The 27860-nt window shown below is 46.6% G+C and overlaps 1 protein-coding gene across 1 annotated transcript in view; it reads left to right on the forward strand.

Annotated features, from left to right (window-relative positions):
* Nucleotides 1–27860, forward strand: part of LOC144818753 (alpha-2-macroglobulin-like) — a 1363397-nt gene that overhangs the window by 1186863 nt on the left and 148674 nt on the right. Inside the window, exon 29 of the mRNA XM_078676468.1 lies at nucleotides 27030–27192. Within this exon, the coding sequence (XP_078532594.1) occupies nucleotides 27030–27192 (163 nt within the window). The remainder of the gene's footprint in view (nucleotides 1–27029; nucleotides 27193–27860) is intronic.

Below are 27860 nucleotides of genomic sequence, written 5' to 3' on the forward strand. Positions count from 1 at the left end.
GCGCAGGAAACCTCTTGCGAGCCAGCTGCCTCACTTGTCCCCGACAGAGCGCCATGCCACGGGAGCTAAGGTAAGAAATCCGACCACTAAGCTCACCTGTCACCAACGTGTGGCCAATTCCCCTATGTTCTTCCTTTAGGGTGCATGCTAGCCCCAGAGCCCAGACAAATTAACAATACTTCACCATAGCTCCACGGTGACACAGCATGGTGTCACAACAAGGTGGAGGGAAAGAGAGTGTGTTGCCTGTGGGTAGGCACTGAAAACTTCCATGAAGGGCCAACTGGTGCAGTCTACCCTGCATGCTGACCCTAGGACCGGACACAGAATCCCGGTCCCTGCTAACCACCCGTGTGAGCCTGGATACATCCACCAGAACGGTGTCGGACTACCAGGTTTTGTGACACCTGCTGCACTGAAATCCCTTAGGGGGCTCCGCTGGGACCCATATGTGTCCCTGCAAATACTGCGTCATGCACTAGGCCCCTAATGCCCATGTCCGTCCCACAAGGACATCTGACAGCCTGATGCCCCCTCGCAGCTATGGTTAATGGACATTGGGCCCCGCACCCCCAGTCAGTGTGTGTGAGACATGCATTTACTTGAGAGTTACCAGTAAATGTGAGTGGCTGGTCCTGTCCTGTCACGGCTTGGAACTGGCCGTTCCCACCTTGGAGTGACTGTCGTGCCATGGGAAGTGTGACATGAGCCCGGGTGTCCCAGAGTACCAACCCGGTAGGGGGGGGGAACTACCAGAATGAAACTTGACCCATCTAAGGCAGTGTGAACGCCATCGAGTCATGAAGACTGACTTGGCAGATCTCGAGGATCAACTCTTTGTGCATGCCTGCCCCCATAACATAATACATTAGTTGGGCAGCCCACCGCTGGCCGCGAGCTTCTCCATCAAGCGTATGAGGCCAGTGAGAGATTCGCACAGGCAACATCCCTTATAACACTGTGTAGGGATCTCCTCGTGGTAGACACATGTGCAAGTCGTCCCCCTGTGCCTGGCCTACGTTGTACCCTATGAAGCTTAAACAAGCAGCCTATACAACAGTATATGCATCCTGTGGAACTATGGGAACTAAAAACTTCCTCATCTTACTACCTGGTAAGTGAACACTGCCAAAGGAATCCCGACTATCTTACCTGAACAACAACTAAATCGATACTGTCTGGGTGAAAAGCTTACCCAAGCACCTAGCCAAGGGCCCTCCACTGCGAGTCAACCCTTGATGAGGGACTTAGACTGAGGAAAATCCTGTCCCTTGCGGACCCTTCACGAAAAGACCGCTAAAGCAATCGCCTACATGGGCTACACCGCTAGTACAGGCAAAAGTGCTGAGAAGTGCTTGGTGATTGGCCGCTAAGACAAAGCCTCCCTATCCTTACGTGGAAAAGGAGCGCTACCATACAACAAGCCCATCTCATAGTAGAGTCAATGCTTCATAGTGCATAAGAGAACTAAGCCACAGTAATAGCTTTCTTGCAGCCAAACAAGGAATAGTCGCCCCCATCCATAGCTACTAAGGTGTCAACTGCTATGTGTGACCTTTCCATCAATACAGTGCACTATGAGTGACATGAAAGGACCAGAATAACACTTTCGTGCCAGCAATCGAACATGAAGCTGAGTAAGACCCAAATCAGTAAATACACCAATGACTAACAAGAGACTCTAAAAGGCCAAGTATAAGGCTGCATTATGTCAGAAATTCCCGAGCTAGACGTGTGCCTGTGTGAAACAATGACATATATACGCTACTTTGGGAGTCAAAGTGCCAGTCAATGCTGCTTAGTTGCACAAGATAAAGAGGCCACAATAAAGCTTCCTTGCATAGTCAACCACGAACTAGCCACCCTTTATCAGAGCTACCCGGGATCAATTGCTATGTGTGACATTTCCATAGTACAGAGCGCAAAGGGTGACATTGGTTCTTCCCCTGCAGTTTGTATAAAGACAGTTATTACCTGCCCCCTCTGGGCCCTACAAGTAAAACCCAGCCAAAACAATTGCAGGCCTACCTGCTAAGACACAACCCAAACTGGGTGAAGCTTGCCAATAAGTGTCCAACTTAATCTGGGCACGAGAAATTAAACAAACCGATAAATCCACAGGCAAAGTCACCAATGAACTTGACTTACTCTGTGGCGTCGAGCGGTCCTCTCTGAAAGCCAGCAGTGCTGAGGATGACAATTGAGGGATGGTGCCGCACACCAGAAACAACCACCCTCTCAATCGAGCACTGATAACTTGCTTCTGCAAAAACAGTGGCGGGCCATAGCCGCACCTCCGGTAGTCCAGGCTTGACTCACCTTACAGGGTTAAAAGTTACCAGTATGACAAGTGTGTGCCCCGCCGCTAAATGAGCATGGAAAATCGTGAGGGCCCCTCCACCCTTGTGAGACCCAGGTGGATGTCATGACATAAAATTAGTTAATTAGTGTGTCCAGGTATATTATTGCCCAGCTAGTTAAAGGAGTTCAATAATAGCTGAATTGAACAGTTCCAAAACTATTAACACAATATTACTAGCTGCACTTAGTAACGTAAGCACTCCTGCGATCCCTGTCAAGAGGAGGCATGAGCGTCGCCTGCTAGAAACATGTGCATGAGACAATTTGTCACAATAATACATGTAACTACCTTTACTACATGTTAGAAAAGCATGCCCCATAACACTAACGGTGAAAGCTTTTACCCTGCCAATGTTGTGAGGCTCCCTGGTGCATCCGGTCGAAAGCAATAAAATATTTTGCATCCAGGGGGCTGGAACAAAATTGCATGTTCCAAGAAACCAAGGTGTGTATTGCTGGGTCTATAAAGGCAGGGGTAAAGTATGCACTGCACACTAGAGGGACTCCAATCCAGGGTAAAAGACTACTGTGGAAGACATAACTCACTAGGTCAATCGGGTCACATTCCTACTGCTCCAAATCCAACCAAGTTCAACACTCCACAAAATTGCAACTTTATCGCTGCATTGCACGAGTAAGGGCAACCTGTCAACGTATCCAAACGCAACTAATAATTAGAACCTTACCCTTAAGAGTCACCATCACTAGCACCGGGACGAGCAACAATCTCAGGCAACTCAGCAGCTTCCCTCAAACTTTGCCTGTTGGTTAATTGCTCAAAACACTGGAAGCTAATAGCTTGGTACCCTGAGTGACCCCTGCTAGCCCTCCTTGCGAGGGGTGGTCCTCATGGACTCCTTCTCTTGCACCATTTAGTAGCTGTGCCCTTAGAAGACCTTTGTCGCGCTGCAGTCACCTAATGATTCTGGCCCTGCGTTAGCAGCTCACTTCGGCTTTGGACCAAAACAATTCACCAAGATCCTCCTCAGACATCACATCCAGTATGTGATCAACACGCATTATTCCAGTTTCCGCAAGCAAGACTATGGTCTCAAAATTAAATCGGGAATCACAGCCCTTACTCAGGAAAAGGTCAGGCACAACCCAAATCTACTGATGCCCAACTGCTAAACTACAACCCTGACACTCATGTACGCGTGCAATTCCGTTTATTCCGTGCCTATGGAGCTAGGAATGGCTTCGGCAGCAGGCAACAGTAATTCTAATGCAACTTGAAACCAGCGAAGTATTCACACAATGCACTAAAGCGAACCCACTTAGTTTACGACACATGCCCTCATAGGCACCAACGGGACAAGCCGAGGTTTGTACAGAGTATCCCAACTCCAAGGGAAGGCATCCACCAACCAATCCACTGCGCAGATCACCCACCCAGGCACCTGACCCGCCGGCCATATCCTGGGACGCTACCTGTTCTGCACTATCCCGTGCCTGGAAAACCAGATTAATAAAGTCTGCATGAGAGAAAACATACAAATGACACACGAGTGGCCATTGGCAAGTGGGCACATGTTCGTAAGAAAATTGCTCCCAGTACATCCGAATGACGTGCCTGCACTTAGGGGGGGTGCACTTAGTGCCCCTGCACTTAGGAGGCGCTAATCAGATCACGCCTGGCCCCGTAGTTTCCTGCTGCAGTTTGCCCCACTAGGATCCCTAAGCTCCAGCATTGGAAGCGGATGACACGTTCGCCCGCACGTAAAACACAAGCCAGGGGATAGTGCCACCCGGTGATACAGAACTCCCTCGAGGATAGGGGCTTACCCCTCACAGTGCAACAAAACAACACTGTAAATTATAAGGACTTGGTAGAAAAGGGGAGTGCACACCGCTACGTGTCAGGCCTTCTTAGTGGTCTACTAATGCCCCTGTAAAATCCACTTGCGATATCTATCAAAGGATTACTACCACTGTCTTGGCGCCATAGTGTAACCACTAGTGCTACTTCCTGGGTGAAACAAAACACAAATGCAAGCCAAATCCTCACCAGTCCAAGAGTGATTAGAGAGAAGGCATAATCCCTTTATTCCCGAACAAAACAAATAAATTGCAAATGCAACCAGCTGTGACACATGCATACATAACTTAGCTTAAGCGCAGGCCAAAGCGCCCCCCCTCCGTTGCTTCACGAAAGACATTGGAGCCGTGCAAACGAGGACTTGTGAACCTGTATAGCATGGGGCTGCTTTGTCTGTGATAATGGTTCAGAAACGGTAGCATACATATCCCGGCCTAAATACGAAAATGGCAGGCATGTGGAGGGATCTGAGCTTTCAATTGAAACATTTCAAAATATTATCCTAAGATATTAACACCAAAACTGCTATAGCATCGAGACAGCCTTAGAAGTACTAACATGACTGTAGAATGTGACTGAGTCACCATCGATGACCGCTCCGACAGAGGGTCGGAGCTGAAAACTTGTTTATGTCGCACCATTGTATCCCCCAGAGCCAGTGAGAACAAAAGGGGTAATAATCCTTACTTTGACCAGGCACAACCAAGTGAATAAAAAAGTTTGAATATCATTTGACAGGTGGAACTTGGAAAACTTGTTGCTACTCTCAAGCGACTATAAGATTGTAAAACAACCCAAAAAACAACAGACTCGTAGCCCTACATGACCCACCTGGGGTTCGAAACGGCAAACATGGCTATTCTAAGTGCCACAAACCAACCGCTAGAGCTACCTCATAGGTGAGAAGCAACGAAGACTCGGGTAAATAGACTTCAGTAGTGAGAACGCAGAAACCGACATGTAATGTTACGAATAGCCGATACCAAGGTGAACAACTATCTAAGAAGAAAATTGCACTGGGCAGGGCCCCTTTGACAAGCGATCTGAAGTTTCCTGCTACAGGTGAAATGCGAGCAGCCATGTGTGCCGCAAGATATCAAACTTCTGACCCCCATTGCTGCTTGTACCAAGCTCACATCGCCGCAATGAGCGCCTCAACGTGGATGCCAATTGGACAGAAATACCCGGCGCATCAGGGAAACACCCGGGCTCGCCGCGCCACAACACTGACAGGGGCTAATTCCGGAGCGTAACTGTTGCCTCAAATATTCTCTATATACAGCCCTCAGTGCGGGACTGAATGGGCCCCCATTGGACTCCACTCGTCACATGCCCGTCGCGCTAGGCATTGTGGTGATAATATCACCCAGCTGCCTCAACCTGCCCCCCGCAAAACCGTAACCGATAAACTACTACGCCCCAGCGAGATAAAGCGGGGGCGGCGCATCCTGTTAGTGGTGCGAGGAGGGACCAAAGTCCGTCGAGGCACGCTCCACGCAAATGCTGGCTAGTTGGATAGGGCCACTGCATCGCGTCTCTCGCTGCCCCCTGCGGCTCGCTCCAGCCGAAACCAGGGAAACGTGCCTTACAGCGCGAAGTGGACAGAGTGTCCCACGAGGAAAGGAGACCGCAACCACGCCGACGAGGCCAACCAGTAAATACGGGGCACGAGTCCGAAGACTGGGAAGGCACCGCACACGCTTATCACCCAAGGCATCTATAAACACACGCCTGCCAACGCGGGCTCCAGGAACTGGCTGCCTGACCAAAAGGTGCATTGCTCTGCCCCAGATGCTCCCTTGTGCCACAACACTAACCTCACAAACCGCCGGGAAACCGGGCCAAGCCCCACGGCCCGGGGAGATAAGGGAATTGCCCAAAATCACCGGATGTAATAGCGTCATTACCGAGATACGAAACCAGTTCCCCCCACTTCCGTGGTCGAGCGCCCTAGCAGTTGATCAGCTCTGCTACGAACTGTACCATGTAAGCAGTGCCCAGTGTCCGAGGGGTGTGGCAAGCTCAAATTACTAGGCCTCGCCAGGGCTGGCCGCCTACTCCCCCAGCACGCAGCGCAATCCTAAGGCGTGACGAAAAAGACCGAGGAGCAGCATGGCCGACCCTACAATACAACTGTCCGAGCCTTCTCAAGGAAAGAGGGAGCAGGGCCTAAAAATTAACCTGGCCGGCACCGTGGCCCTGGAAGCCATGTGAGAGGGGGAGAGACGGGAGACCAGATTGCAAGCTCCCGTCCTGGACAAGACCCCCCCCTCCCTGTTTCCGATGGAGTCACAAAACGCGGACCGCCCCGAGGAGTGCCAACCAGCGAAGAGGGGGTACCCCCGAGTTCCCCCTGCCCACGAGTAAAGAGGGATGCGTACTAGCGCCTCACAAAGTCTGATACCTAAGTGCTAAATAAGTTAACCGCCACAAAGAAAACACAGGACCTGATGCCTCAGTGGAATCCCGTAGCATAACAAAGTAGCACATGGTGCACCACGTATTAAAAGGAGACTCGTGAATAAGGGAAGAGATGTTAAAATTGTAGCCGAGCTCCGTAGGACCCCGGACCCGGACTGTCCGAACTAACCCTTAAACATCTACACGTTTGTCACCAGTGTGTCCTGCAAAAGAAATTGCTGAGCACTCCGAACATAACACCACCAGACCCTGGTTTCTGAACCGGAGTCCGCGGGTCCGAGTGCAAGGCCCTTGCCTTGCACCCCTGTTGCCTCCTTGCCAAGAGCGCGCCGATAAGGTGTAAAAAACGCCCACTAGCACACTACCTCTTCACCCGACTCACCGCAATAAAACGAAACAGCAAACGGCGGAAGCACCGCACCCGACGCCAGACCAGGCCTCTGGACGAGCTCCCAGAGAGCCCACCAAACGGCGTCAGGGTGAGGGGACAGCGGACAAAGAGGCCGCTCGGTGGGCGGGGGAGGAATATATACTCTCCCCCGCCCACATCATGCCGGAAGTTACGCGCGGGACCCTCCGGGGTCTCAGAGCGCTGGGCTGCCCCGTGTGCCATCTTGTGGCACTACGGTGGCCGCCCTCTTACTTGTGTCCCCTGCGGGGACGTGTCGGTCGGCCTGCATTAGCGATTGGGATTAAAACACACTTAGCACACACTCGGTGTCCATAAGTCCTGAAATATTAGCGCTTGAGGCGTTAGTGCTTCAGATGAGCCTACCCACGCACACTTGCAGTAACCAGTTTCTCAAGCATCAGTGTGCACGGTCCAGCCTTTCTAGGATTGCAACAAGTCTGTGAACATCACTGCTTCTATGCCATTAGGATTGCTAATAGCAGTAGCTTCAATCATTTGTTAGTTTTCATACAGAATGCATTTGTTGATTTTCATGCAGAGTCTATAGCACTTTCCAGGTACAATATGCGCTTAGCTTTTCTATGAGGCGTGCGGCTGAGCTGCAACCTAGCTGTGGTCGGGAAGCACCCATGCGACTTACTGTTTACTTATTGTGGGTCTGGAATCAAATCTGTGGCCTGAAGGTCGCACATGCCAGAGATACTGGGCCACTGCGCCGTCTGAAGTCTCTGAGCCGCCACCAAAGTCGAAGACTGGAGTCGATCCGACGTATGCCGCATGAAGCTCCTATTGCCTAGCAAGCGGGAACAATTGGGCGTGGCTTCTATAACCTCCATTTCTGCTGGCCACTGCAAGCCTGCGGTCTCGTGAGCATGCGCTCATGCTGTGCACCTACAGCCAACCGCTGGGGGTGCTTCTGTTTCCTGGTTGCGTAGTCACCAGGCAACATACTCAAGCCCACTGTGAACAGCACTACACACACTAACAGTGCTTAGGCTGTGGTGCGATTCCTTCAGTATTTCAGCTAACCTCTCGCACACACATACCGGCAGGGGTACCTCTGTGCATACTTCAGTTATGCAGGAGATTTGTGTGTATCTTGCATTGTGTGTTCACCAGCAAAGGACTGCAGCCATCCAGGATTGCATGGTGGGGTGTGCCTTATAACTCAATAAAGGTTTACAGTATGTGCCCATGACACTAGGACTTTCAAACAACAAAGTTTGTGTTAGGAACGTTTTCTGTGCAAGGTCATCGTTCAAGGAATGAGAGTTAGAATCACGGTAATTATCTGAACTTTGAGCAGTTCACCTGGCTGCCAAGGCCTTCCTACCATCTCTGACAATGAAAATATACTTATTCAAGCAACATAATGACCATCCACTACTTGAAAAACAAGGGGACACAAGATTAAGACTGTCATAATGGAAAAGCAAAACATCTGGCCCTGGGCCTTGTCCAGAGGCTCGTCAATAAAGGCAGGTCACTTCTCAGGAATCCTAAACAAACAGCCAGATGTCCTAATCAGGGTGTATGTAGAAAACCAAAAACAGGTTCTAAACAATAGAATTCTTCATCAAAACGTTGCAAAATGAGGCTATCTAACAATATATATTTTTGCAATGTTTCAGAACTAAAAATGCCAGGATGTTGTCTCCAGACTATCAGATTGAGGTTCACTGGGTGATGTCCTTTTTATTAATTGATCAAAGACCTCACTTTGTCTTTTTACTCTGATTCCTTTAATGCCAATAGTCAGCCTGAACCTCTGTAATCATCAAGTGACAACAATCTCATTGCTCCAGGATGGCTAAGACAATGGTGGTACCCGGACATGTTTCAAATGGAGCCACAATTTTGTGGGTGAGGGCAGTTTTTCAAACACATTAACTTTGCCATAAGTCTCTAGGAGCGAGTTGTAGTTTACTCCTACTTCTCTTTGTGTGTAGTTGGCAAATGGACCCAAGCCGCACAAGAGGTTTTTATGCAAACCAAACCTGCACACCAGATTACAGGGTCAAATATTCCACATGAACCTGACATCCTTGAATCTGGCAGCATGGCTCCTGAGATCAGACAATGTGATCATCCGATTCTTCCCCAGACTTGTATGGGCATTTTACCAGAGTCCTTGGCAGACGCAGCTTAGCTGAGCTCCATCCACCCACGCCGTAATCCGACATTTATCCTTCAAAATCCTGCCCAGAGAACACACACCTAGCTCTGCCGATTGCCCCAGCTGCCCTGGCGTACGGAGATCCCTTTGATTTGGCGATCGGCTGAGTAGCTGCAGAGATCTCCTCTGATCCTCAAACCGGCGCGCCGATTGCCGCTCCCGCCTTGCGGCCTGCCCGGGGTCTACAGAGCGGGACTGCGGTGCGGGCACTGCTTGGCGCTCAGAAAAACGGACTTCGGGGTGGAGGTACCCTGTGCCCCCGGCGAGCAGCATTTGTCGTGGAGTACTGTGCGAGCGTGAAGAGATCGCCGCCAGCCCCTCCCCCTCCGCTCCACGGCTGCCATCTTCCTGGTGCGGTGCTGGGGGTGCATCGGTACCTGCCCTCGGGAGCCGCTCAGGTCCTTGTTGGCACTTCTCGGCGTCCCGAGAACGGACTTTTGGGGGGTGGCGCCTTGTACCCCCGGCGAGCCGCATTGCCGAAGAGCATCATGCCGGTGTGAGAGGTCCGCCGCCTACCCCTCCCCCTCTGCTCCGCGGCCTCCATCTTCCTGGAGCTATGCCGGAGCCTGTCCTGTGGTGCTGCCCGGGTCCATGCTGTGGGGGACGTGGCAGTGTTGCTGCCCCTGGAGCCAGTGGAACTAGGCTCCACCATCCGCTGCCGGCAAGCACATGCCCTGTGAGGCGTACCAAGCGAGGCACTGCTTGGGAATTCGAGGTCGGGCCATACCTCGGACGGTGAGTGATCCCGCCACTATCCCTCTCCCTCCCGCAGTCAGTGTAGGATCGGCCCGGCCACGGGACAGGCTGCGGGAGCATCAGCGCTCTTAAGCACCTTAGGGGCAGACTTCAACCATATGATGTGCACGGTGTGGAGACGGCTCATGACTGTCACGCTGGGGAACGAAAGCCCCATGCCTCGCCCGCTTCGGCTTCTGTCACGTCTACCTCACAGGGCTCACAGGGCCCTGACAGAGAAGCAGGGGAGTGGCGGTTCTTATCCACCGCAGGGTTCAGTTTCAATACATAGGGCAGATCCCGGGGGCCGATTCCTTTTCGGCACAGGTACAATATGTAGCGAACAGATCACCATCGGTGGCATTTATGCCCCCCTCCATTAGGAGCTACTTTATATATATATTTTTTTTTTTATTGTTCTGTTCATAACATGCAAAATCAGAAGCAGGAAAAGAAAAATCCATATTGAAGGAAACAAGCATAGGGATACATATATTACATACCCACAAAACTAGAGTAACTACATATATCATTAACACATACTGATTTTGTAATTATTGCAACGAGACGTCTAGATGTTGTAACATAGGCTGCCATACTTTCAACCCTAATTGTTTCTTTTTCAATGACTTAAGACGATACAAATTATATTCAAAATAGAACACATTATAAAATTTAGCACGCCACATTTCATAAGCTGGTGCCTCTGATTTCAACCACATTGTAGCTATACACAGTCTAGCCACCGCCATTGCCATAAAAATAAAATAACGATTGAAATAGTTATTCTGTGTGAATTGTACCCCGTTACAAACCCCAAAAAGCAACATTTCCCGATTGATTACGCAAGGCACCTTAGTTGTTTCCAACAAAAATCGTTCAATGCATAAAAAAAGTTGGGTTAATGCATTGCAATCAAAGAATATATGAACTATATCAGCTTCCTCCATTTGACACCTAAAACATTTGCCATCATAAATAGTGCCCCACTTCATCATTTTGACTGGTGTATGCTATAAATGTAAAAGGGTTTTATAGTGTTGTGAACGCAAATTTGCAGATAAAATTACTTCCCTTGCCAGATCAATCGAAGTTTGCATTGAGAAACCAGAGTTACCTAGTCGAGCCTGCCATTTTAAATCTTGAATATCTAAATCGTCCTGTTGCCTAGAAAGTAACATTTCATATAGCGTCCCTATCTTTGCCCCTTTATACATAGCTTCAATAAATTCATTACGAAGAATAACCTGAGACCCAGCATGTTTATGCAAGAAATCACGTAGCTGTAGATGTTTAAAGAAATAATTCTTGGCTATTGTATATGTTGCCATCAAGTCTGAAAAGGCCATCAACACACCATCCTTATACATATCCCCCAAGCGACATATCCCCTTATCGCTCCAAGCTTTCATCTTTGTATCCCAAAATATCCCCGGGAATATTTCTGTAGATTCTAAGGGTGTATAAAAATGTATCCATTTTATGGCCAAAATTGTGCATATCATTTGCCACCCCTTATATGTTGCGATCACAATTTTAAATCTAGTACGTTTAAAATAACTTGGCTCATAGAATTTCAACAAAGCTGCACGGGCTGGATGCCCTAGTACCATCTGATAAATATTAGGACATTCAAACTGTTGTGGCGTCCCCCCTAATATCATATATTTTGAGTTTCGTATAAGACATACTAAATAATATAGAAGTAAATTTGGAACCCCCCACCCTCCACGTGTCAATGTAGTAGTAATTCCTTTATTTAGATATAAAAACAATATCTTTAAAAGTTTTCCCAAATCACATTATGTACAGTTTTATGAATACAAAAAATTAAAAAGAGTAGAAAGAGTAAAATTTGACCATAAGCATACTTGCTACAAAATTTCAAATTGTGGTGTGACCCTCCCAGTCATTACAAGTTCTATTAAAGTACATATTCAATCTAAACAGTGAGCAACGGGGCCTTAGCAGTTTCCATTTGATCTAAATTGCAGTACGCTTGCTGAATAAATTTGGCCAATTTTATATTTAAAACAATATTATCCAAAGACAAAGCAGCAATAATGGCATGCCTACAAGTCCGAACTCCCAACCTGTTCCATTCTGGCCTAAGCAAACACCTGCGTTGAGAATTGAAAGAGGGACAGATACTGAGCACATACACAATTATTTCTGTTGCTAACCCGCATCCTCTACATGTTCTATCCTCCTTCTTACGACGCCAGGAGGGTAGATTTTGAAGAAAGCGCCAATCTCCCATTCTTAGGGCAATCAGGCAACGCTTTAAATAGAGTGAAAATGTCGTAGAGAGGTAGATGGCAGGGGATAGCCGTTTGTAGGAGTTGACTACTGCCCAGGAATGACTGCGTTTCGTGAGAAGAGCTTTATCTGTAGCAAGGGATGTCAGTCTTACACATTTTTTAATTGTGTTTTTAAAAGCTGTCTGACTGGGGTTAAGAGCCCAAAGGTCGGCAGCTGACATTTGATGGATGTAATCGTTCAAAAGGCAGCCAAATGATCCCCCTGGATTGATCTCATTAATTTCTTTCCAGACTAGAGATTCTAGAGTACCTAGTTCAGCCTGTCTAACGTTAAGGGAAAGCTTGAGATATGTACCAACATTAGAGGCTTCATAATTGGTTAACCCCAGCTCGCCCCCGGAAACACCTCATGGCCTGCTTGCTCCATGAGAAATTGGAAATCACTTGACGTAAACAAACTGAATCAAGCGCTAACAATTAGCACACCCTCCCGCGACCAAAATGTGGAAAATCTAGCTATAGCTACCAACCAGTGGTTAGAAACTGCAGTCAATCAATGCCTTCCTCTAACGGAGGCAAAAAGAAACCTCCATCGTCCTCCCGCCCCCTGGTTTAATGAACTTCTCAGAATTGAAAAATCTAAATGTAAAGCATTAGAAAGGAAATGGCGTAAAGATTATAACCATGAAAACAAGAAAACATACAATAGGGCAAGAAATGCGTATCACTCCTCCTGTATTAAAGCGCGAGCCCTGTACGTGGCAAATTCCATTAACAATGCCACTAACAAAGCAAAGACTCTATTCAACACAGTGAAGGACCTAGCAGGCGCTCAAACAACGGCTACTACCCGCCCTTTAACAAAAATACAATGTCAAGACCTTGCGATATTTTTAATGATAAAATTGAAAACATTATCCTCAACATCACTACCAGTCCCCATAATAATTATTCACAACAGGATAGCCATAGGTCACCGGGAACAGTGAACTCCCTTGAGAATTGGCCCCCTGTAACTATGGACTCTCTAAAAACATCCCTGAAGTCCATCTCATCAGGCTCCCCCTGCGATCCTCTCCCTGTATGCATCTTAAAACAACTTGACACCTCCCCTTTGAACACAATAGCAGACATGCTAAATGCATCCCTCCAAGCATCCACAGTTCCGTCAGGCTGGAAGCACGCTATGGTAACTCCACTACTGAAGAAACCATTAGCGGACCCCACGGTTCTTTCAAATTATCGACCAATATCTTTACTCCCCGCATTTTCCAAACTCATGGAAAGGCATATCCATTCTGCCCTCACTACCTTCACTGAGGAGAATAAACTCCTCCACCCATCGCAATCAGGCTTCCGAGCAGGATATTCTACGAAGACCACCTTGCTGGGTGTAACCGAAAAAATTCGCCAACTCTTGGATGAGGGTCAAACGGTCGCACTCATTCTTTTAGACTTGAGTGCGGCATTTGATACTATATCACACAATACTCTTCTGGCAACTCTAGAGAAAAACGGCATTCGTAGTGATGCCCTACAGTGGATCAAGTCCTTTCTTACCGAGAGAACCTTCCAGATCAAATCCAGTATTGCATGTTCAGACACGTTTCCCGCCCCACATGGGGTCCCACAGGGCTCCATCCGAAGCCCGTTTTTTTTTAATCTGTACGTTAGACCATTGGCAGACCTGGCGGACTGCGCAGGCCTGACTTTAATGTCCTACGCTGACGACTCTCAAATCATCTTTTCACTATCAGAGTCAAATTCCTCAGCCCCTTCTCTACTCAAAATTGGCCTCCAGAAAATTTTCAACTGGATGACCACCAACCAGTTAAAACTAAATGGGGATAAAACAGAGGTCCTCCTATTGGGAAAAAATAAGGAGCTCTGGAGCCCCTCCCATTGGCCACCTGAGCTGGGTAATCTTCCCTCCCCAGCTACTCAGGCGAGAAATCTAGGAGTCATTATTGACAATACTCTGTCAATGAATCAGCAGGCAAACAAAGTCGCTGGCCTCTGCTTTACCATATTAAAATGGTTGAAGAAAATCATTTGGATGCTGCCCCTCGACACCCAAAAAACCGTAGTAAACGCACTAATAACATCACGTATTGACTACGGAAACATCCTTTACCTAAGCTCGAACCTAGCAGTGATCAAGCGACTCCAAATGATCCAAAATTCTGCTGTACGACTCCTGTGTAGGATACCAAAGTCAGAAAGAGTATCAAAACACCTGAATGATTTACATTGGCTCAGGGTAGAACATCGGATCAGTTTCAAAACCCTGAGTTACATGTTTAAAATCAAAGCCAAAATGGCACCTACCTATATACAAGCCTTGGCCTCCCCCTATCTGCCAACAAGAAATCTTCGCTCCCAAACTGCAGCAACCTTCGCTGTACCCAGATTCAAACTGCAAAGAACTGGCGGGAGATCGTTTTCTGTCAGAGGGCCGATCCTATGGAATTCACTCCCCCCACATATCCGGAAAGAGGAAAGCTACGTCCATTTCCGGAAACTTGTAAAAACCTGGCTTTTCCAGAAACAACTGTGCTAAAACACAACTCAACATACTCCTTCAATCCGAAGTAATGTCACAGGTGCCGGGAAACCCTTGTTGGGTAGCTGAGCGCCATACAAATGGAAAAAATAAAATAAAAATAAATAATCTAATCTGTGCAGGGGATGCGATACTCGGCAAATGAAGTACCTTTTTGTAGATTTTAGTTGTATGTTTATTTAAAACAGTGTTCATTTTACCTTTGAAGATCTCTATGCCATATGAAAGTGTAGGCCCGATCTTTGCTCTAAGAACTTCCAGTAGAGGAAAAAAGGTTGGACCTGAAAGTTTCTTCGATAGCTTAGCCAAAGATACTACTAGAGCCGTGGCTTTGGCAGCGATCACATTACTCTGCTTTGTAAAGCAGCCCCTGGAGTCCAGATAGACACCTAAATATTTATATGATAGGCCAGTTGAAAGACTTATTTTATTAATTGACCAGCCACCACCACAATAACGTTTTTTACCAAATGGAACTATCAAGGTCTTTTTCATGTTAATTTCTAATTGATTGCTGATCGTATATTGCGTTAATGAGTCAAGGAACCTTTGTAACCCTGCCCTTGTGAGGCTGAACAGGGCCAGGTCATCGGCATATAAAAGATTACATAATGCCATACCTCCTACTTTGGGTGGGTGACTGTTTACCTTATCTAAGGTACTTGACAGATCAGCTATAAATAGGTTGAAGAGAAGGGGGGCCAGCACGCATCCCTGCTTGACACCACGTGAGGTCATGATTTTTCACGAGAGATGCGTGCCGGACCCTAACTTCACTCGAACCCATGTAATAGAATGCAGTTGAATGATAGGGTTCAGGATTTTATCTGGAGTTCCCCACTGTCTCAGTTTTTTCCAGAGTGCCGCCCTGGGCACCCTGTCAAATGCTGCTTTAAAATCGACAAAGCAGCAAAATGCCATCCTAGATGTTGAGAGAGCTTTGTCGATGATGGTGGAAACTGCTAGTAGGTTTGTCATGGTTCCTGAGTTGGCAACAAACCCTGTTTGATTCAGAGGAATCAGATTATGATCCTTTGCCCATTGCCTAAGGTCCTCCAAGATGAGCCCTGCATAATGTTTCGCCTCTATGTCCAGAAGGGCAATTAATCTATAGCTATTAGGGGCGGCTCGTGATCCAGCTTTATGAATGGGGTGAATAATTGCACCCGCCCTGAGTCCGGGATTGTCAGTGTCCTCAAAGTATAGTTGAAAAGGTTTAATAACACCATGGACCAGAAGGGAATGTCCGATTTAAATAACCTCTGTGGCAGGCCATTCGGGCCTGGTGCTCCGTCTTGTTTCCCTTTTGTCACTGCTTTGACAACTCGTTCTTTGGTTAATACATATACCGAGGCGAACCCCTGTGTTGTGTCGGAAGGAGAACTCGGTAATGCGCCAGCGCCAGTGCCGTATACCCTGGCCGATCTAGTACAATCATGATGATCTTGTGCCTGAAAGTGATCCGTTAGATATGATGCCCATTCCGCTTCCTGAATGTTCGCTGAACCGGAATTTATCAGGTTCAGATTGGTGCGGTTAACAAGAGACCAGAATTTCCTTGAGTTTTTTTGCTTGCTTTCCCACACCAGTTTCACCCAGTATTGAGTTTCCTGGACCTGTTTCTCTTGAGTCACGTGTCAATGGAAGCATCATATATTTTGATGCCCGACGGGCTTTCTTCCACCCCCAAATAAACCTGTCAGTAACTGACTGAAGCTGCTAATGATCAAATTCATGTCCTAAGTTTAAGTTTAAGTACAGGATGTATTTGAGTTTAAGATTTTCATCACAACCCTTGTTGCCTTATAATTATATGCAGTTCAATACTAGCTGGATGTTGATACGCTTGATCATCCATGTGTGTGTTTGTGTGTATGTACATGTGTATACATATATTTATGTATATGCATGTATGTATATGTGTGTGTCTATTCTGGTCCTCTATGTTTGCTATGTATTTTATTTTTTATTTTTTTTTTATTTTTTTTCTGATCTCTATTTCTTTACAAACTGGGAAATTTGTTTCTGTTGACTGTAGTCTACTTCATCCTTTAATATTTTTCTACTGTAAAGCGCTCTGATACCCCCGTGGGTCACGTTCGCGCTATATAAAACTCTATAAATAAATAAATTAGTTGTATCCGCGTCAGCTCTAAAGGAACTGTCCGGAAATAATAGAGTACTTTAGGGAGAATGCACATTTTTAATACATTCCGACGCCCAACCATTGACAAATGCAAGCATTCTACCTTTTCTAGTTGTTTTTTCATAGAGCCAACAGTATCAGACCAATTTACTTCTATTATTTCCTGAACAGACATTCTGATTTTGATCCCCAAGTACTTAGCCTCCGGTGTTACTCGGGATTCGCCTGGGCATAGCCCGGCCGTACAAACGAATTGGGTTTTAGAGATATTAAACTTATACCCGGCAACCTGTCCAAACATATGCGTTCAATTTTCTACCTCTCTTAATGCCGATGCAGGATCCGATGTCACAACTGCAATATCGTCTGCGTATGCTAAAACGCGCATGTTATACTCGGCAATTGGCATCGATTGAATAGAATTAAAAGACTCCAATAGCTGTAATAATGGTTCTATATATATAGCAAACAGCAAAGGAGAACACGGACATCCCTGCCGTGTTCCCCTAGTTATATGTACAGCTGGAGATTCATATCCCATAGTGCATATTTTTGTACTAGGACACTTATACATAGTACGTATTGCCAGCATGAAGTCCGGCCCAAACCTCATCTTGTGCATTATAGCCCACAAGAACACCCAAGTGACACGATCAAATGCTTTTTCAGCATCAAGAAAAATAATTCCAATATTCTTTTTCAATGTAGTTGCAAAATATATTGCTGATATGACCCTATGAAGATGGTTGACCGTGCTTCTACCAGGAGACACCCCTTGTTGATGTCGAGATACAAGCGAAGGGACAACTTGCAGCAAACGAGTTGCCAGTATTTTAGAATACATTTTTGCATCAGCATTAATTAATGATATAGGTCTGTATGACCCAGGAGAACAGGGGGGCTTTTACTTTTTCTTGAAAACTACTATGTTAGCGTCATCCCAGGAGACAGGAGGGTTTCCACCTTGAGCTGTTATAAAAGTAATAAGCATGTCCTCTTTAATAATTTCAAATAATATACGATAAATCTCCGAAGGGAGTTTGTCCGGCCCAGGTGCTTTCCCAAGTGCCAAAGCATCTAATGCTGACCGTAATTCCAATATAGAAATTGAAGCCTCCAATCTCTCCGTCTCAAACGGGCCAAATTTGCAAAAATCAAAATCCTGAAGATAAGACTCAATACGTTTCTCAGCAACAGGATCTTGCGTGTAAAGTTCTTGATAATACTTACAAAAAACTTCCATAATTTCCTCCACAGTTTCAACCATGTCCCCATTAGCATTTTCAAGTACCTCAATACGTTGTGCCGCCTGTCTACCACGCATTCTTTGAGCTAAGCATCTGCCCGTTGCTTCCCCGTATTCATATCTTTCAGTTTTATAAGCCTGATATTGGGCAGCAATATCCTGACTCCATATCCCATTAATCCTGGCTTTACAGCTAGCAACCTTTGTTTGTGCTATACGAGAGTCGGTGTTGGAACAGATTATGGCAGTGAGCTCACATTCTGCCATTCTAAGTTCCGCTATCAGTCCGGTTATCAAACCTTTTTGTTTTTTTTGTTTAGCCCATCCATAACTGCATATTTCCCCTCGAAGTTCCGCTTTAAACGAGTCCCAGACCATAGGTTGAGAAGCAGTGCCACGATTAAGATCTAAAAACTGCTTAGCCCATGCCTTAATATGATTTATAAATTGCTCGTCACTGACTAATTTTTTATTAAAAGTAAATGCGCGTGCTTCTCGCTTCATTTTGCAGCATGTCAAATCTATAACCACAGGACTATGATCAGAAGTAATTTGTGGCATTACTTGCATATTCACACCAACAGTTAAATATTGGGGAAGAAAAATATAGTCTAATCTTACTAGTTTAGAGTGGGGAGAAGAAAAAAAAGTATATCCCGGATTACCAGGTTGCAACGTTGCCCACCCATCAACCAATCCATGTTGCGATATCAACTGTCTTAATGCCTGAAATACCTTCGGCTTACGACCTTTATAGTTCTTAACAGAAGGATTCCAAGTTTGAGTATCGCCATGTACATTAAAATCCCCAAGTATTATCACGGGGGTTGCCCACTGTGCCAATTCTACATTTAAATGCTCAAAAATTTCAGCCTCATCAAAATTAGAGCCGTATACTGTGCATATTGTAATCTTAGTAGTCTCTATTATACACTCAGTAATCGCCCACCGCCTGAAATTGTCCACCCGCGTCTTACCAGTTCCTACAACCCCCCGACTACCCAATATCGCGACACCTCTGTTCATAGTGGTTTGTCTAGAAACAGCAAGCAGCGCAAACCCCACCGAGGATAGAATTTTATGGTTGGACCATGGAATATGGGTTTCCTGCAGACAAAGAACGTCAGGATTGATAAGACGCAGCTCGTTAATCACACAATTTTTTTCCATGACATTGTTTAGGCTACAAACATTAAAGGAGCAAATTCGTGGATACTTAGCCGCCATCAAAGCTTATAAATTGCATGTCGTTAATTATTATAAGTAACCAAGAAGGGACATCTGATCCACAATTCTCATAACAGTTGTTATGAACTGACATTTTATCTTTTTCCACCCACCCCGTTTCCCCCACCTCTCCCCCTGACCCCTAGTGCCCCCTACCCCACCCACACATAAACAATCCAAACTACCCCACCCCCCCAATGTGCCCCCCCCCTTAACTAAGGCAATAGGGTAGTGCACCCTTGTGATATTCGGTGAGTAGCTCCCCTTAAGACTCGGCTCAAATCCATAGACATTTTCTTAGCAAATGATATGCACATCAATCATATAATAATTATCATAGTTAAATCAAAAAGTATCTGAGTACTGTACCAATCAATCAAACCAAAGTAAGTAAATAGTCTTTTGCTTCCACCTCCGATGTAAAATACCAGGTCTGGCCCTTATAAACAGTTTTTAATGTTGCTGGCTGTAGTAGAAAAACTTGTATACCCTTAGCTTGAAACGGAGCAATTAATTGTCGAAGCTTCCAGCGTTTCTCAACAGTCGAATGACAAAAATCTGGCCGCACAAAAAACTGTATACCTTTCCCAGTTCTCTTCCTATCAGGTCTGGCCTTGTCGTAGAGCACCTGTCTTGCCCAAAAATTATTTAAAGAAATCAAAATTGCTCTTGGCTGTTGGGGCCCTACTTGTGTACTTCTTGCTGGTCGCAGCCGAAAAGAAAATATATGGGCCCTTTGAATCTCGTGCATCCACTTCCAATCTGTCACCTCGGGAAATGCCTCCTCAAAAAGATCTACCACAAACTTCCGTATGTCCTGTCCCTCTAGGCCTTCCGGAACCCCTAATATTCGTAAATTATTACGGCCGAAGCGATTTTCCAACTCGTCGATCTTGTCATGGACGTCATCTTTATGTGCCTTTATTTCTGCTACATCCGCCTTTTGAGACACCATCTGGTCTTCCAAAGATGAAATCCTGGCCTCCGCTTCTACCATACGGTCAGTAAAGTCATTGCATGTCTTTACGAGGCGCCGGACAGTATTTTGTAGCTTCTTACATGCTGTATGTGTTTTGAGATGTTCCACTCGGGCCCCCAACCTATGGTCGATAATAGACCTGTAAATTTCTTCCAATGATACTGAGCCAGGTACTAAGCTAGATACCGCAGTTACCGCACCTCCATCAGCTTGCTCAGAAAGATCTAATATCTGGGAGGTATCTGTGTTCCCACAGATACCTCCCAATCGGTTACATCGACAGTAATAGCTGATCCAACACTGGCTCCTCTATCCTTCTTTTTCCGTATGGTAGAGGCCTGAGCAGAAGTCCCTGCAGAAGAAGTATTCTGGTATTGACTTCCATCCATGTTAGGGGAATTGAAATGCTATCTCCACCATCGTCCTCAGGAAGTGAAGGTTCATCTTCTAAATCCGACCCCTCAGACAGTTCTGACAGAGAATACAATTCCCCATCCTTACTACTTAAGGGCTCATAGGCTTCTCCCTCACAACACCTTCTCCGTCCTCCTTGGCATTCAAATAATCACTGCCTTCATCAATCTCATCCAAAATATGAGGTGTCACAAGAGGTATCAGAGGAGATAACATTGCCTGAGGTGGAAGACATTGCTCCGTATTTACGCCATTACCAGCAATCACTTCTTCTTCAGTAAGATTAGAATTAGGATTAGAGTCAGAGTTAAGACTAGGAACAGCAATACCAGCTTTTTTCCCCCAAAAGGCAGACTGAAACATTTGTGGTATTTGTGGTATTTTTGGATTGCCCAAGTTAATATCTTTATTCTGCCCAACATGTCCAGGATTTCTTTAGCTTTTACAGCAAGTGCTGCACGTGTACCAACTGTCGCTTCGCCAACAGGTCAAGTTTTTCTACCCCTTGCTGCTTTAGGTGGCATAGTAAAGTAAAGCACAACCGAACGTACCAAAATTTAAAGATAGTTCCAGCTCCTCAGATAGTCACAATTATATACAGCAAAAAAAAACAATGTTGGTTTTTTTTTCCCTTCTTGAAATTTTATCCAGATGTTGCAACAATTGCAGCTGCCGGGCGTAATAATAGCAACAGTTCTTCCAGAGATACTATGTACCGGACAGAATAGCTGGCTTCAGGCTACATTCCACAATAATCGCATCCCATAAGTTAGCCAAAATAAAAGTTTCAGGCAATCTCACCCAGTCGAAATAGCAGATTGGAAAGCAGCTCCCCTGCTACTGCCCTGGACGATAGCAACACAATCAGGAAAGACTGGAGAGCAGTCGCTCGCACACGCCCATCTGGTCGTATGGCTCCCTCAGTACCTGCAGCCTGTAGCTTCCGTCACGGCAAGCAACCGGCAACCAACAGCGGCTTCCCGCACCATTTGCAGCGTGTCTCCGTCTCCGTCTCCGTAATCCAATGGATTGGGCTCACTCTCTGGTCTCAGTCCGCCGCACATACCACTCGGACAGCCCACAACTCCGAAAAACAGAAAGCCGTCGTGGTTGCGGTTGTGGTCAGTCAGTCCAACGGTCCGCGGTCCGCAGACGCTGAAGCGCCAGCACCACGGTAGCACACAGTGAACACACTCGAGATTTCTGCGTCTTTTCCCTCTTCACCGCCACACCTCCGCCCTGCCACACCGGAGCACAGCAGTCGGTCGAACCAGCCGAGCCAGCCAGCAAAGCAGCGAAATCAGGTGAGCCGAGTCGAGGAGTATGAGAGCTCCTCACACACACGCCCGCGCTGCGGACGCCAACTTGCCTCTCAGTTTTGACTGAGCTACTTTTATTGTAAAATTATTGTGGGTCTGGGGATCCCTTCCGACTGGTTTGACCCTGATGGGGGGCAACTGGAATGATACCATGGGGCCATTAGACCGAAAGCACATCTTAGACTCCGCTCAACCACCGGGTCCAACCAAACTGTATACATTGGCATCGACATTGGACTGGGCAGATCTTTGGCACCAATTCCACCCTGTAGAGAGAGATTGCACATACCTATCGACGGTCCATGGGTCACAGTCCCGACTAGATTATTTTTTTGTCCCTCGGGTATTTCTTCATAGATTTTCGCAGGTACAGCATCGACCCCGTGGTCTGTCCAACCATTCCCCGGTCACAATGCAATTCCACACAGGCTCACGCAGGCCCCCATTCCTCTGGAGAATGTCCCTTGGGCACCTCCGCAGTCTGGCCTATCAAGACATGCTCAATACGGCGATCACTACTTATTTATCAGACAACGGCACCTCCTCCCCCTCGTGTACCACCCTCTGGGAAGCCCTCAAGCTGACCGTCCGGGGCTCTGAAATTAGCTATCGCACACAAATGAAACGTATGCGCCACGAACAGCTTGGTACCCTAGAAACCCGCCAGGCTACCATACTCAGTGCCAATTCCTGCCCAATCCTTCGCCGCAATTTGATCCTCGCACAACAAGAACTGCGTCAGTATCTATTGGGTGAAGCCAAAGAGATCAGGGAGGCATCACAACATCGGATATATCAGCGGGGGGATAAGTCCAGTAAAATGCTCCATAGATTGTGCCAAGCAGATAGCGCCCTGGGCGTCACACCTACTATTAGTGGTTCAGACGGGTCCCTAAACACGTCGTCGGTGGGGGTAGCGGAAGAATTTGTGAGGCACTTCACATCCCTATAAGCCCGAAAGGAACAGATCTCTGCCAAACTTATAGCGGACTTCCTATTCGACATTCCGCCTCGCTGGCTCCCTGACTCCGTCCGGGAGCGTCTGGAGACACCAATTACACTGGATGAATTGACTGGCGCACTCAATGCGATCCAGCCGGGTCGAGCACCGGGTTCCCACGGAATTCCTCTGATCTCACATGCCTCTTCTGGTGCCTCATTTGTTGGCGACCATTGTGGACGCAACAGACTTGGCAATCCTACCAAGGGATTGGCGTCACGCGGAGATTGTGCTCTTTCTCAAACTTGGCCGACCCCCTGAGGACCCGTCTTCCTATTGCCCCATTTCCCTTATTAATTTCGAACCCAAATTATTAGGGAAAGTCCTGGCCGACCGCCTTATGGTTTGCATTACGGATCTGAATCACCGTGACCATTCGGGCTTCATGCCGCAGAGAGCCACTAGACACAACATTAGACGAGTCCATAACGCCATTGCTGCGGCCCCCACCTTAGGCCTACCTGCTGCCCTATTGTTAGCCGATATTGACAAAGCATTCAACTCGTTAAGCTGGGTCTATCTTTTTCAGCAGCTCGAGGCAATCAACTTTGGACCCAATTTTTTAGCACATGTACGCCTGTTATATACGGACTTGACAGCATCAGTCCGAATTGCGGGACACCGCTCTCGCCCTTTTCCGATCCAGAGGGGTACCCGCCAGGGCTGCCCACTATCTCCATTGCTGTTCGCCCTAGCAGTTGAGCCTCAGGCTGCCTGGGTCAGAAGTGACCCGATGCTCAGGGAGTTCGATTGGTTCCAATCACAGTCAGATTGTATAGCAGTATACGCTGATGACATTCTCTTTTTATGACAGACCCGTGGTATTCTGGACACCGTATATTAGAAATTCTAAGGGTATTTGGTGGCACCACCCGCCTCCATGCCAATCCCACTAAATCCATCCTCTTCCCAGTGTGCATCAAGGCTGCGAATCATGGGCCGCGCAGCTGTCCCGGGCCAAAGATGTGTTCAAATATTTGGGGATCTACATCTCCCCGTCGCCCAAGATTTCATGGACACATAATATCACCCCATTGTTAGTCAGCCTCAAGAACGAAATGACAATATGGGCTGCTCTCCCTTTATCCCTCTATGGGCGTTCAGCCATCTTTAAGATGGATTCCCTGCCTCTGATCTTATACCACCTCCAAAATTTCCCTTATCCTATCCCTTGGGCTTGGTTTGCTCAAGTAAATGCAATACAAAACAATTTCCTCTGGGGCGGTGGAGCTGTTCGCGTGGTGCTCCGCACCTGTGTATAATTTACGTATTGTGGGGGGATCGCGGCAGCTTATATTTATTCATACTACGTGCCATCTCACATCCTTGTAAGCAATGAATTGTGGTATAATTCTCCCACCGATCCGGCGTAGGCTATTGAGCACGCTGCGATGGAACAAGTCCCCCTGCTCCACTTATTACATAGCTATACAAGGCTAGACCATTTACCACCGGCTGGCAGAGTAGCCATACAGTTATGAAGGGCCAAGACCAGACAAATGGGATGGAAAGGGAGACTTACTCGGCAAACCCCCTTATGGCATGGTACATACCTCAGAATGGCTACCACACTGAGCGGGTTCCAGGGATGGGACCTGATGTGGATTTCAACCCTCTGAGATGTTTTGAGGGGCACTACCTTAAAATCATTCCAACAATTACTGACTGACTTTGGCCCTCCATAAGTCGCAATTTTATAAATGTTTACAGCTTCGTCACGCACTCTCCCCCCAGTTCCGAAATATGGAGACTTTCCCTGAGTTCCAGCACTTGGAGGGCTGTCTGCTAATGTGGGTCCTTGGATTACACAAAATCAGGCAAATATACCAAACACTGACGACACACACTCCCACCACTCTTGACAAAACCCGACTGGCCTGGCAGGCAGATATTCCTGAATTGACAGATGACGATTGGGCTGAAGCGATAGCCCGCCCGTGGGGCGCGCAGTCTCCGCATGCTACAGGCTCATCCAGTTCAAATATTTACATAGAGTTTATTACACAAGGGTAAGACTGTGGCGAATGTGGGTCATTCAGTCCCCAGTGTGTCTGCGGTGTGGCAGAGAGGATGGGTCCTTTTTACATACGATATAGACCTGCACGGTCCTGTAGCCCTTTTGGAACAGGGTTCGGTCATGTCTTAATGAGGTGCTGGGGTGGGTGCTCCCACTTGACCCGCGGCTGTCTTTTATTGCCTTCCACTGACAACATCGGGGGAACCGTTACAAACAACATCTACTGTTCCCTGCCCTTACTATTGCCAAAAAGGACATAGCACAGGGATGGAAGGCATCATCTCCCCGACTATAGGCAAATGGAAGAACAAATTAGATAAGTGTATGGGAGCCGAGATTTCAGTCTTTGAGGCTAGAGGCTCCCAAGGAAACATCACAAGATATGGACACAGTGGGTGACATATGGAATCGACCTGCCCCCCCTACCTGAGGAGGACACATGAGTGGTATCCTCTGATCCCAGCCATGTGTCACAACAAGTTATTTCGCTTGATTGTATTATCATTTTGCTTGGATGAATATTTTGAATCTGCTGAATCATGTGCTGTACCCCGGAATTTGACCACTGCCTGCATAATGTTTAATGTATTGGTTTACCTGCATGTTCGGCAGGGTTTGTTTATTATCATGGAAATGGTTATCGATGCAAATATTGTCCAAATGATAAAACCTGTCACTGTGAGGCTTTTGCCCGATATATCGCAAAATGACCAAATAAAATTTGTTGTTAAAAAAAAAAGTCTTGAGTGAGTCATGATGCACCTTCTCTCCCTCGGCAATGGTAATGCATGATATATTACACTCTGTGCATCTGCATATACGGTTTAAGCCATGGTATTTTTCATGATCATTTGGTTTCACAAAAATTATTTAACAAAAAGAAAGATGCAAGGAGTTAAATGTATGCGTTTAGATTAAATGATATGGGAGAGGCCTCATGACTGTGAGGATAGTTGTTTCCCTGTGACAAGTAACAGTGTTGTCTCCTCTTAATATTGTGCTGTGGTAATAGACTCGAGTTTCACCATTGTATTGTAGTAATGAATGTATGGATGTGCTTTTACCTGCACATTTGCTCTGAATAACATATTTTAATGGGCCACATTTATTTTTGCTGCCACAGCATTTATATGTAGACCGGGGAACCCTTTAGAGCCTTATTTATGAAGGCCTTGCAACACTTTTGTGCCGCCGTTGCGTCACTTTTCGTGATGCAGCGGCAGCATAAACAATGCCCCACGTTGCGCCACATTTACAAGGTGACTCATCTAGGCAGATGTGTCACCTTGTAAAGTTGTGCGCCACATTATACCTGCGTTAGGTATAATGAATGCAGGGTAGGCAAGTGTTGCAGTGAAATCTATGAGATTTCATTGCAACATTTCTAGGATGCCACTGCGTCAAAACCTTACGCATGCCTCATGGCAGGCATAAGGGTAACGCAGTGCCATAGGCACAGGCCTACCCCCATGCATTGATGGTGGTGCGTCATGCTTGTAACCCAACCCCAGAAATGCGTGAGTTTTGCGCCGACAGATACGTCAGGATTACTGACGTATCTGTCATTCCTTGCGACATGGAGCACCGTACATTAAATACAGTGCATCCATCGTGTCGCAAGGATGGTGAAGCAAAAACTGTTGCTTGGCTGTTTGATCGTAGTGATGCAACAATTTACTTTGGATTCCCTAGTATGAGGGCTGTATAGGTCACCAGTCCTGCGGAGTAGGTAAAACAGGGTCTGATAATGCTTGATGTACATGCAGAGGGATCGAATGGACCATAATTTCCCATTGAAATATTCATCACTGTGGCATTTTAATGCAATGCTGGATTCATTATGAGATGAAAAGGCACAATAGATACTTCCTGTTACTGATTTCAAGCATATGACTTTTCGTCTATGAATATTTCTTTACCATTTCTTTCTCAGCACCCTGTGATCGAAAGCGCCCTGTTTTGTCTCGAGAAGGCATCCGAACACCTGGACAATGTCTACACAAAAGCACTGGTATCCTATGCCTTAACCCTGGCAGGATCAGAACATCAGGCAGCAAAGCTGATGGACTCACTCGAGGCTGAAGCCATCATTGAGGGTATGACACTTGGCAGTGCTATATTACATGTCACTGAACAGTACTGTAGGTAGGCATCAGTACCACTCTCCCTCCACATTATTTTGCTCGATGGACCTGTTTGGTCACTTGTAGTTCCCACTCTGTATTGATGTTACACGCATGTGGTGGGGTCAGGATTTCCTCATAAAAGAACTTGGTCATTGGAACTCTAAACCGATGGTGGCAATGCACAGGACACCTACAGGACTGAAGCTGGCTGTGAGTTCGGGGAGTATAACAAACTGGACATATTTTAGATAAAAGTAAAAGGATGAGGCCGTATTGCTCTCACTGTCGATTGGACAACCACCAGGCCCCTTTGGTAACTTTCTTCCACCTGAAGAACAGCACTTCAATTTCACCTTGGGCGGTGAAATACTGCTCACATATAACACAGTCAACAAACTCTCCAAGGTCATTTGAAGGTTGCAGCATAATAACAATAGTATAAATAATTGAATTAAACGTATTCTCTTTAGGGATAGATGAAATGTTAAACTTCACAATCAAAACGGTATACAAAACACCGCATTCCGTACTTACAGCAATATGTAAAGTTTGCGGGTCCCCCAACTTTTTGCAGCTTCACTTGTGGGAGCAGTCTCCCACAAAAAGAGTAGACAGGAGCCAAAATTTTCTTTCCAAAC

Source organism: Lissotriton helveticus, chromosome 2_1 (genome assembly GCF_964261635.1).
Source record: "Lissotriton helveticus chromosome 2_1, aLisHel1.1, whole genome shotgun sequence".
In the NCBI taxonomy this organism is placed as follows: Eukaryota; Metazoa; Chordata; class Amphibia; order Caudata; family Salamandridae; genus Lissotriton; species Lissotriton helveticus.